This window comes from Engystomops pustulosus, chromosome 2 (genome assembly GCF_040894005.1).
Source record: "Engystomops pustulosus chromosome 2, aEngPut4.maternal, whole genome shotgun sequence".
In the NCBI taxonomy this organism is placed as follows: Eukaryota; Metazoa; Chordata; class Amphibia; order Anura; family Leptodactylidae; genus Engystomops; species Engystomops pustulosus.
This window is the reverse complement of record NC_092412.1, coordinates 70,699,684-70,712,442: the sequence shown is the minus strand read 5'-3', so window position 1 is coordinate 70,712,442 and position 12,759 is coordinate 70,699,684. Positions and strand designations below refer to the sequence as shown.

The following is a 12,759-nucleotide window of genomic DNA, read 5'->3' as shown; positions in this document are numbered from 1 at the left end:
AAACAGGTTTTCATAGATGTCACATTTCTTATGTAATATTAAGAAAGCACAACAAAGCGCAGAAGGGGAAAAAAAAAAAACCAAAGTACACAATGCTTATATTATCTTTACTATCCACGTCTTACAGATCCAGGCGAATGCATGCCACATCCCATTCTATGGGTACACCAAAAATAGCCAAGGCTGTCTGCTCCACTATCATTCACCTTCCAACGGACTTACTGCCACCTTTCCAAAAAGTACAGATTCTCTAGAAAATAATATGTTGAAAGTAAATGTATGCATGAAATTTGAAAAGTATAAAAATAGATGTAATCATTTCATATGAGGAGAACGCACAATAGAGAAGTCTACATTTTCGTTTTTTTGCATTTTGCTGTAGATATTCCACAATAAAATCAGATGTGTTCCATGCAGATGTTACTTCTTTGATTGTAATAAATTCCACAGAAAAAGGTATACACATAATGCATGTTATGTTATATTATTACATGTACATGACATTATAGTGCCTTAGGACAGTATGTGCTGAGCCGTTTAGCAATTTTCCTCCTAACGTATTCAGTCCGGGCATCCATCATAGAAGCATATTAGTATAGTGCGGATCTATGGGCCTATAATGGGTCAGGGGGTTCTGCTGCTCTACAGATCTAGATTAGGACAATGTGCATACGCTCAATATACAGCTCACAAATCCACAAGCTGCTGCCCGCATCATCAGCAACCTTAAACACACCACAAACTGAAAACAAATCTGTAATGCAAAGACAGTAACAATGTGGTAACTGTATCTGCCTCTCGGTGTAGCCGCTAGCAAGGATACATTTATATACACTCCTAGAAAGCAGATGGATCGTCAAGTCTATTATGAAGCAGGCAAACATCATTACTTATGTACAATATCATTTTTCAAGTTTGCCCCCTACATCTCAATTATAGAAATCATCCTGTGCAAAGCCTTCCAGCACTAAAGGTGTTAACAAAAGGCCTTTGTTCTCATCCTCATTTGGCAACAGCATCATCAACATTCCCTGTATACAAAGCGGCAATGGAAATTCACCGGCTTATTTCTAGATCACAATTATAACAAGGAAGAGTAAATAGTGCAGCTCGTGTGTTACTTCACTAATGTTTCCTGAAATAAAAGTCCGGAAAAAAACTATCCTGGAAATTGCTGTACCGCATCCAGGCAACGCATGGAACATGTAAGGGCCGGTTCACACCTCAGACCAAGAGAAAGATCTCCACCTGTTCTGTGTTTGCCCACTCATGGTTTTGGCTCACAATAAATTTACATGCTCATGGCCCGGTAATGATGGGTCCAGGGTTTGTGCACCATTGTTACGCGAGAGGAACAGGTCCAGTAGGGGCTGTGGAAACCAGGACCATGTGTGAGCCCATGGAAATACATGGGGCCGTGAGCTACTATTCCTCTCTGGGTATGCTACAAAGAGTAATACATGCTCCTCAGAAATCAAAAAGAAAAGATGGCAGTACTGCCTGTAGAAACTCATCTCTACATTTTAAAGTAAGTCTGGTGGGTTCCTATGGGCTGGGATTTATGAGGAACACTCCAGTCAGTGCCAATTCATTGACTAATGCATAGTGCGGGGTCTGAAGGGAGGAGCAGGACTCATATTCATCTGGAGCGTTCCATTAACCATTTGACAATTAGTGATGGGTGCAAGTGTATGGGTGCTCCTAGTATATAAGGAATATCTATATGTCAGATATTACCCAATGTGACGGAGTAAATGGCATCATCAGTGTGACGTGTGGAGGAAATCTGTCTGGGCCATGAATGGTTGATGTGATCCTTATTTCAGCCGTCTCTACTGGCTGCAACCTGTATGTGCCACTATGACAAGACAAGATACTCTGACATTACAGGAAAACAGAGCAGGTGTTTAAAGCTTGCACATGTAAGTTGGTGTAGGTACCTGGACCCTAACCCCAGCAATCGCTTCTTCTTACCTAAAGCTCTACAACTCATGTAGTTCGGTCCAAAAACCTTGCTCAGTGTGCTTGTAGTATAGACAAACCAAACCTAGAATTACATAACTGAGCTCAGTTCAGCGATTCTAGGTTCAGTCCGGGAAATCCTCCCTTCGAACGGAGATAAATTTCTCGGACCAAACTTGCTTGTGGGTCATGGGCTCAAGTCCTGTATTTTACAGTATGCTGTATTCAATGTCAATGCAGCCATTTCTATAAGGGTACATTCACACAGAAGTATGCTCGTCCAGCCGCAGCCCGGTGTAGAGGAAGATGGAGGAGCGCCGCTTGCAAACTTGCGGCCGGATATATGTCCACACAACAGCCGTCTAAAGGAGGCCCAAGTCTGAAACCCTCCACCATTATTTACTGCGTTCCAGAATAGTGCAGACCTAAAGATTCAAATACCCCCCCTCCCCAAAAGCAATTTTTATTTTTACTTTAAATCAACCAGTTATAAGAACTTCAATATAAATAACAGAAGAAAAATCTTACCAGTAAATCGTTTACAACTTCACTTAAGAGAGCAAGCACTGAAGTGCAGCGGCCATACAAGACTTATGGCTGACCTTATGCACTGCCACTGTATGGTGCAGCGCTCTTCACTGGCACACTGTATAGATCTGATTTATGGGACGGTCACAAGGTTTAACCCATCAAATGGCTAATCACATACCAAGCAACGGAAAGGTCATGAGAAATTATATCCCAGCATACCCCTTTAACCCTTTAAGGACCAGGCCTTTTTTTGTTTTTTCATTTCCATTTTTCACTCCACACAAATTTTTTTTTTTTTTTACACGTAAAGAGCTGTGTGATGGCTTGTTTTCTGTGTAATAAATGGCACTTCACAGTGACTGTATTTATTTTTCCATGCCATGTATTGGGAAGCGGGAAAAAAAAAATTACAAATGCAGTGAAATTGGTGAAAAAATGCATTTGCGTCGTTTTCTTGTGGACATGAATTTTACGGCCTTCACTGTGCGCCCCAAATGACATGTCTACTTTATTCTTTGGGTGGTTGTGATCGCGGGGATATACATAAATATGTATATAATGTTTTCATACATGATGAAGTTTTCAATGCTAGCATTTGTAGGGCTGTATGACCTTCTGATCACTTTTTATGTTTTTCAAAATGGCAAAAAAAAGTGCCATTTTCAAAATTTGGGAGCTATTTTCCATTTCAGGGTTAAACACAGTGAAAAACCATTATTATATTTTGAAAGATCTGGCATTTTCGACGCGGTGATACCTAATGCGTTTGATTTTTAGTGTATATTTATATCAGTTCTAGGGAAAGGGGGTGATTTGAATGTTTAGGTTTTTTATTATAATTTTTTTTTTAACTTTATTTTTACTTTTACTATTTTTCAGACCCCCCCCCCCTACCCTAGGGTACTTTGATCCTACCATATACTGCCATACTACTAGCATATGTCACCAATAAATTGGCCAATTTTTACTATGTTTACACATTTTCTGTGACTTCTCCCAACCTACTCCACTTTTCACTTGGCTACTTACAACAATTTTTTTTCCAAGGCGTTCCAGGAGTGCAAGTCTAATTCATTATATGCAATTTCAAAAAAGTAGGAAATAGTTTATCTAGGCCACTACAATAAAATTTTACACGCACAGAAACTCACGAGACAGTGTTAGAGATTTCAAAAGATGCCTGTAATGATAAATTCCCCCTTTATCTTTTGTTATGCCACTTTATTCTCAACGTTAAAAATTGGTGCATTTTAATGAACTAGATTACAAACATACTCTGTCCAGTAAACACGGACCACGTGGTGGCCGCATTTCAGATTGAACACTGTTCCAAGGATGGAGTCCCAGCATTGTAGTTATACATGATAAAAGGAGTTCCCGCATTTCAATGTTACGTTCAGTATGGCACTGTTGTCCCACGGAGATGCAGGGACTCCTTGCATCATGAATAACCATGATGCTTGGACTCCTATCCTGAGAGCAGCGTTCTGTATGTGAAATGCAGCCGTCCCAAAGTTCCAGGCAAGTCCTAAAATAGATTTAAAAAACATTTTAAAAAGTACAGCTCATATTCCAGTCTCTACTTGACCAGAAGTCATGAAATACCAGTTTTCAGAAACACTTCTCTGCACATAAGTTATTGTTGGATTGTGTTTTTTTGTATGACTGAAAACTCTTTTCTTCTGCACCAGTGTCGCTGGAACATTCAAAAGCAGACAAACCCTTTAAACGTGTAAACATTGGGCAAGTCACTTTTTTTCATCACAGCAATTTATATATAGTTTTTTGGGGAGTTAAAGTTGTTAAAAATATATATATCTAAAGAGGCAGAATAGCCTCAGTTCTAGAATACATTACTGAAAATACGCTCAACCACAAGGCAACGATTACAGGAAGAAGCGAGTATCTGCAAGCAAAGGGAAGCAACATTGAGAGAAGTTTTAATTTCCTGCCAGTCACATCTTCATCTAACTTAAAAAAAAAAAAGATCAAAAACAGCAAGAAACGTTGCATGTGTGACTGCAGCCCTATGTAGAACTTCACAACCAGCAATGATCCTGTTCTGTGCCATAAGAGTAAACTGAACTTTTCACCTCGGTGCACAGCCGCTAATAGAAATATGACAGCTCTCACGGCTTCTATGCTCCTCCATGAGAAGGCCTGGGAACACAATGACAAATCCCCTGCGCTAGCTAATAAAATAGTGAATAGCTGTGATCATATCCATTATGCAACCATGAGCTCACATGGCTCATTCCAGACATCGTCAAATAAAACTAAAGTTAGCTACATGTGAAACTACAAGTGACAAAGAGGAGCGACAACGTAGCCAGCGGTGGAATTACTACTGAGCTGGAGATTGGGTGGGAGCACAGGAAAATCCATACAACATGAAGGGAAACAGGGACATTCAGATTCCACCAAGTGAATAATACAGGATGCCTGCTATGTGTCAAGGACAATAGTCCCCACTTTACGGCCTAAGACAAGACGGGAAATTCACAAGACTGCAATATTTCATACAAGATAATTAGAATAGGTTTCTCACCTTTCATCTTCTCCATCGACCAGAGGTGTTGTCAGGGGTAAAGACTTCAAAGGGAGTAAAGATCCTGTATTGTGAAGACCACTACTATCCAAAGACCCTTCACCACCTATATGTGGTAGGCCGGCCATTGAGTGCTCCATTAAACGCCTGGCATCTTCAATCTGGATTGCCACCGACTGGATGAGGGATGGTGCAAATAACTGACCGGCGCTACCACCCATTTGAAGGGGCGCATTTTGTGCAAGTGGCAAGCTTGTCATTGCTGGGGCTTGATTTCCACTTTGGACTAAATTCCCATTTTGTGGTGTTGAAAGTTGAGCAACAGTAGGTGGTGGACCCAAGGTGGTGGGTGCAGGAGATATTCCAGTAGGTATGTTTGTCCCCAGCTGTTGAACTACTGGACCACTGGCAGCCCCTGGTAAAGGACTGACTGCAGGGACTTGTTGAGTGGGCATTCCCTGTACAGCAGAAGTGGGTTCCATAAGTTGTGTTGGAGGTTTTGCAGGGATCAAAGGATTCTGAGGTGCAATCATTCCCGGAGGAGGATGAGTAGAAGCGCCAACTTGAATCCCTTGGCTGGGTGGTAGTACAGGTTGAGAAGGAGCTGGTACATTTTGCTGAATAACAGATGGTGTAGTTTGTGTAGCAGATACCAGGTGCACAGGAGCTGTCAGGTTTCCCTGTTGGCCAACCCCTACAACTTGACCACCATTTGTTGGTATGGTTGTCTGAGCATGTACCACAGGCTGGGTTGGGGCGACGCCGGTTGGTGGTGCCTGGGCTGGTGCAGACTGAATCTGCCCCTGCAAAACTTGTGCTTGAACAACAGGCGCACTGCTACTCACTCCTGCTGAGCCAGGTTGTACAGGTGCAACTCCAGTCTGGAGCATCTGCTGGGGATGCTGTATGTATTCTGGTAAATTCCCAGGAGCAGAGCTTTGATTTGTTGGCATTACATGCCCAGTAGTAATCTGCGTTGGTGTGGTTTGTGGATGTGCATATTGTAACGTTGGTGGTGGTTGCTGTTGAACCGTGGGCAGATTTGGTAAGGGCTGTGCTGGTTGTGTATATGGCAACTGTTGCGGGATCATAGTAGAAACAGCCGGTTGTTGATGCCCTAAAGAAGATGGGACACTGAGAATATTAACGGGTGCTGGCTGCACACCAACAGGAGCATTCATAGGAGCTGGAGCAGTCTGCCCTACTTGTTTCTGAGGAGAATAAGTGGCATCTTGTGAAAGTATCTGTAACTGTGCAAGTTGAGGCTGGGAAACACTCTGCGGTATGTTTGAAGTGGGGACATTCTGGGCCAGTTGGTTGCTAAAGTCCATCTGCTGAGGTGCCAGGGCTTGATATCCTTGCATTGCAGGTGCCACTATTTCGCCACTTCCGACACTCTCAGTGTAGTGACTCAGAGTGCTGATATTGCTACTTACTGAGCTCCCACTGGTGCTCTCTCGCTCAGACGTCATCTCAAGTGGGTTTTGTTTAACGCTCTCCACTGCTTTGTTGACTGCAGCTCCCTCTGAAGCAGCTGCTGCATTTTCTTTGTCATAGAACTCCATACAAGTCCATCTGCCCTTCCTGAACGGTTCTGAACTAGAGTCCAATTTCACAACCCTAAATCTAGAAGTGGCAGCAGCCAAAGGGGCTGCCTGGTGCTGCGCTGCTGCTGGAACTGCTGGGCCTACAGGTGCACTAGCAATGTTATTGGGTAGACTAGGTGCAGCAATATTTCCATTGCCAGAAGAACCTAAATGTGGAGTAATATGTCCAGAGACCACACTTACATTACTAGTGCTGGTCACACTGGTGGAGGTAACATTTACACCAGTGGGCAAAGGAGCTGTCATGTTGCTTACATTGTGGATATTAACATTGTGAGTGGCACCGCTCCCAGGGGCAGGACTGACACCTGTGCTTACAGGCCCACTGGGTTTACGCACGATGGGTGGTATTGTCCCCACTGCAGAAGTTACAGAAGAAACAGGTGCTGCAACTGTAGTATCCAGAGCTCCTTGAGGAGCCAACTTAACAGGTGCTGGGTTCTGAGTAGTGGCAGAAACAGAGGCACTGGGTAAGCCATGATGAGCAGGCATTGGAAGTCCATGGGGAGGATGATGAGGATGAAGAGGATGATGATGATGTGGATGGTGGACATTCCCGTTTATCATGACGTTTTGCTGCACGTTAGCCGGCAGATGTTGATGAAGGTGCGGCTGATTTGGAGATACTGCTCCAGGAGTCTCAGCTTCTTGAAAGTTATTTAAGGTCTCCTCGGAGGAGCTCCTCTCAGGACCACCAAGATCTGTAGCTCTAGACAAGGACACATCCAGGATCTCCGAGGATGACAGGTCTTCAGTGTGGGACTCGTCCAGGTCATCGTAGCTCTCCGTGTCCTCGGCTATGCTGTTATTTGAGCTCATGCTAGCGGAAATTTGAGCAGGGGTCACACTGGTGATCTGAAAGCCACTTTTCTTTTTGATCTGTGCCCCAGGCTGGGCCATCAAGTTCAAGGTTTGGGGAGGATGCTGCTGAGGTCCAGGTGAGGAGGAGGATGCAGGGGGTGGTGGCTGCACCAGCAAAGGAGATTGGTAGTCATCATGAGCCAGGAGGTGGCCACCTGTGATGGTGAGGGCAGAGGGGTTAGCGCCGGTGCCACTGCCCCTTCTGGGGATGTCTGCCGGGTGCGCCATCTTCCTGGCAGCTAGCTCTGCGGATGGATCCGGCTGGTGCATGGCAATTCTCCTCCTCTAGCCTCAGCCCACCCACCTTCACTCCTCCAAACGTGCGCGATGTGTCTCCCTCTCCCGCTGGGAGCCCTGTGGAGGGACGGCAGATGGACGTCACCTCTCCCCGGTGCCGCGCAGACGCCTGGTGTGTACAATGCACGGATGGGAGAGCCGCAGTGTCACTTCCAGTGCTGGCACGCCGCCTCCCTGTGCCCCAGCGATCAGCACAGTCCCTCTAGTGACAGATCAATCCTCGGGGAGGGCAGCGCGACTACTGACCCGGGATCCCTGGCCACAAGGCTGCTGTCGTCGGGCTCTGACTGCTGCTGCTGCTGGGGGGCGATGACAACGATGATGGCTGGGACGATGCAGCCGGTGGACGCGGCCATCACTGACAGCCATCAGCAGCGCTGGTGCTCGGGGCCCGGCGGTAGCCCCATCCTCTACAGCGGGAGGTGATGAAGCAGCGGCGGCCGTGTGCCCCGGACAAGTTGTGGGGCCGGATGAGCGGGCGGCTCACGGACTCGTCTCTGTATCTATCCCCCGTGACTGTGCCTTTCTTTTCTCTCGCAGTGTCTCTGGGCTCCCTGTTACACGGCGCCTGTGCCTCCCTCCCCCTTTCTTGATCTCACACCGTATTGGAGGAGAGCGGCTGCTAGCCGGGGAAGCTGCACACCGAGGGGAGGGCAGTCAGGAAAAATGGCCACGGCGCAGGCGCACTACGCCGCCAGCGGATCTGTAGAATGACGACTGGCCTGCAGGGGGAGGGATAGAGCCGAGCATGACGCAGCGGGCTCGCCCGAAGCTCTACGGAGATCGCCGAACGCAGGGCGAGGATTTCGGAGGCGCTCGGGCCCTCGGAGGGATGACGTCAGTGCGGGAGTCATGCAGACGTGTCCTGCTTGTTGAATGTCGGGGCCAGTGTGATTAGAAGTGGCCCATTGTGCAATGGCCGGACACGTGGAGAGAGAGCCCTGGGCGACAATGACGCCATGTGAAGAGGTCAGCCAGTCATTGTGCATAGACGCAGCTGCTAGCGGTGAGGTGTGAACGGGGAGCTCGTGTGCACCTTCCAATGGTGACTCATAAAGAGAGAGAAGACTATGTGATTTACATAACTGAAGAGATCTACAGCAACATGTACTCGTCCTCATCACAAGTCATCGTGTGAAAACTCCCGCGCGGTTATTGGTGTAGGACTCTGTTCACACGTGCTCGGTTTGGGGGAAGGTGCGAACAAATGCTGCTCTCCTGTCTTTGAAGCCGCCTCTGGATTTAATTGAAAAATAACAGATCCAGAAGCTGCATGTGTGAATACACCCCAGGAGGTCCTAGAGATGGAGGGGCTTCATCCACAGGACAATGGCTTCAGCTATAAGGTCACAGGCCCTCGGCAGTACAGGACATGGGCGCCTTTGTACACTCCCTTCAGAGACCCATTAAAGGGTTTTCTATCTCAAGGAGCTTTAATTGTATAGAAAATACTGCCCCTCTTACACTGTTGCACCTTCCAAATCCGTGCTGTACCTCTCCTCCCCCATTCTGCATTGTATATATACTAATATTTATCACTAGGATGTGATTAAAGGACACTTTGAGATAACACGGATATCGGCAGACTCTTTGAAGTGGATAAAAGCAGAACTGCAGTACCTGGCACAAGCCACTATATAGGGATGGAGCTGTTCTCCAGTATAGGCCAATGACTGTCCTGTGAAAACTCAGGACGACCAAATAACATATTCTCTAATTCACAGTTATTGACATAAATACAGCCTTTCACAGATATAAGTCCAACCTATCTCTATCAGCCAACAACCACTGCTGACACTTGCATAGGCGTCAGCATCTGGAGTTGGACCTTTTTATTGGGGAACGTTCCCGTGGCAGCCTGGAGTCTGTATGAGACTACAGGCCCTGAAATTAGGCAGGATCTATAACAGTGTGTTGGAGGCACAGTGTTATAGATCCATAACAAATTCTCCATATACTGCAATACTGTAGTATTGTAATATATGGTACTAATGATCAGATCTCCAAGGCATAAAGTGCCCTTGGGGGTCTAAATAGTAGAAAATAATAATAATCTTTATATAGTGCCATCAAATTCCGCAGCGTGTTACAAATAAAATAAACCTAAAAATTCTAATCATCCGTGTACTGGGAAGAGGGAAAAACATTTCAAATGCAGTCAAATTGGTCAAAAAATGCATTTGCACCATTTTCTTGTGGGCTTGGATTTTACAGCTTTCACTCCGCCCCCAAATGACAGGTCTGTTCTTTGGGTTAGTACAATCACGGTGATACCAAATTTATCTAGTGTTATGTTTTCATAGATTTACAAAAATGAAAACTTCCTGTACAAAAAAAATTTCATTTTGTCATTTTCTGGAGCTAATAACTTTTTCATACATCAGTGTACGGAACTGTATGCTGTGTCATTTTTTGGCAAATAAGATGTCGTTTTCAATGCTACCATTTTGAGTACTGTTTTCTCAGAAATCAAAGGTGCACCTTTTAGTCCGGTGCGCCTTATATATGAACCATACTGACAGACAACAGCTGCCTTGAACTGTGCACAGGTCTGCCACCTGCTGGTCATTCATCCTTATAATCGGTGCGCCTTATATATGAACCTAGACGTTTTAGCAGGCATTTATTGATGGTGTGCCTTATAGTCCGCCATCTTTTTGATCGCAATGTAAACCCCTGCGATCAGTGCTAGCAATTTGCAACAAGCACCCTCTGGCTATTGATAATTACATCACATGTCATCTAGGGTGTTAATCTATATAAATTTGACATCTCTGCGATCTTATTCAAAGAATAAAGAAGAAATATAGTTTCCAGTGCACATTGAAAGCTGTAAAAATAAAGCCCATCAGATTGTGTCTCAACTGTGTTATTTTGGCATTTCCACCACATTTTCTGTATCTTCCCGCGTCCAAGTATATGACACTGAGTATTATTTGTCTTGAAGATAACAAACCATCATATTACTTAGTATATGGCTTGTGGATAAAGTGAAATAAAAGTTCAAACATTAAAATTTTAAAACCTGGTCTTAAATACTTAGGAGAAACCTTTTAAAGAGATTTTCCAAGCTTCTAAAATATTATAAATAAATATAATTAATATTTTATAACAAAATAATTCAGTATCTTGCTAAGGAATGATGCATTTTTGCTTTTGGCTTCTTCTGGTAAGATGACCTATATTTTGGACTGATAATGTAAATACATGTAGAGAATCTGATACAGTTCACCCTTGCCACGTGTTCCTCCGATGAAACACTAAGAAATATTGGATGTTTTAACCACATTGCTGGGAAACCACTTTGTTTCTCCAGTCTTATTTAGTACTGCAGCTCTAGTGATTCACAAAGACATTGAGGAATATTTAATTGGCACTTTGTGCACCAGTTTTAAAAATGCCGACGTGCAACACCAGAGTTCCAACTTCTTATTAATTCTGGCGCAAATTTTGGTCGTGGAGCAGCAAGGGCAACTTTTGCATGCTTTGTACAACATAAAACTGATAAAGTCCCCCTGCATCCAGGGGTGAACCTACCCTTTCTGCTGCCTGAGGTGAATTGTAGAAAGATGCCCCCCCCCCACACACACACACCAACAAAGTTATATACTGTGCTTAGTGGTAATCAACTGGGGTACCCACAGATCACAAAAATGATAGAGAAGCCAGTCACCTATGCTTCCTACCATATAATGTGCTGTTTCCAGCAGCCCCAGGTCTAAAATGCTCCCTTTCCTACAGCTGCCCCCTTTCCTGTGTGCTCCTTTTTCGGTTGTCTGTCTTTATAAGAAAAGGACTAAGGAAAATGGGACACTATAATACCTTTTCTATAGCACCCTTTACATCTATAATGTTTTTTGTCTTTGGCCTTTTCTTATATGTACTGTAAAAGAAAGGCACCTAGTTTTACCACACACAAAAACTGGGAAAACAGTTTAGGAAAACAGGGACTGGTGTATAATCCTAGGGTGGGAAATGCAGCCTCCCCTCATTAATGAAATGTCCACGGCATAACCCCCTTTAATAAAATGCCCACTATAGAGCGAACATTTAATGTAATGTCCACTGCAGAACCCCCCCCCCCCCCCCTTCAATGGAATGCCCACTGCAGAATGAAATATGAAGGGCAGAGCTCCCCTTTAATGAAATTTCCACTGAAGAGCCGCCCTTTAATGGAATGCCCACTGCAGAACCCCCTTTAATCCACTGCAGAGCCCCTCTTTAAAACGGACCCGTCACCATTAAAATTGGCACTAGTACCTGCTTAGTAAAGTAAGCAGATTGTAGTGCTACAACAGTGTCAGCAGTATTACACTGCTAGCATTATCGGAAACCTCTGATGATGCTAACAAGCACCAGAAACGCCAAACCGCTCTTAAAGATCCATCATGGATCACAAGCCAAAAAAAAAAACAGGCGCAAAATTAGACGAACCTGTGACCCATTATGATTAATGTCCCCCTATATCTTGAACTTATACAACCATTAATGCACATATGTTTCCATGTGTTTCTTGTCTTGTATTGTACATCCTTGGTTCCTGTTATGTTGATCCGTTAATATGTATTCAGTTACTCTGACTATTTTCTATATACTGGATTTTGTGTGATTTGGTCAAATCTTGGATTCATCAGACCTAATAATGCACTGTAATATGGAATTCTTCATTTTCATTGTTAGTAAATATCATATTGCTATATACGCACCTCAATAAATTGTTATTGAACCATTACATTATTTTAATTCTTAGGGATCTGGGAAAATTCTCTGTGGTGCGTAAAAGCCAACTGGATGAGATTTCAGTGGTTAGTATTATTGGCCTGAGTACCTTCTACAGAAACCAGAAAATCTGATATTCAGATTTAGTTAGTGTCACAGTGCAGTTTCATATGGAATGAATTGAATACTGTTCATTATAGATCTGTGCTCTGTTTATAAAAAAAAAAGAAAATT

General features: G+C 44.2%; 1 protein-coding gene across 2 annotated transcripts in view; it reads right to left on the bottom strand.

Annotated features, from left to right (window-relative positions):
- TSC22D1 (TSC22 domain family member 1) overlaps nt 1–8,503 on the bottom strand; it is a 49,090-nt gene extending 40,587 nt beyond the window's left edge. The window contains exons 1-2 of one of the 2 annotated variants that reach the window (XM_072135256.1): nt 5,042–8,503; nt 115–250 (exon numbers count right to left, since the gene is read on the bottom strand). In XM_072135256.1, coding sequence (XP_071991357.1) covers nt 199–250; nt 5,042–7,779 — 2,790 coding nt within the window. In that variant the 5' untranslated portion in view covers nt 7,780–8,503 and the 3' untranslated portion in view covers nt 115–198. Of the gene's footprint in view, nt 1–114; nt 251–5,041 lie in introns of those variants that run through there. The other variant, XM_072135255.1, reaches the window with a different exon arrangement.
- Between the last annotated feature and the right edge of the window lie 4,256 nt (nt 8,504–12,759).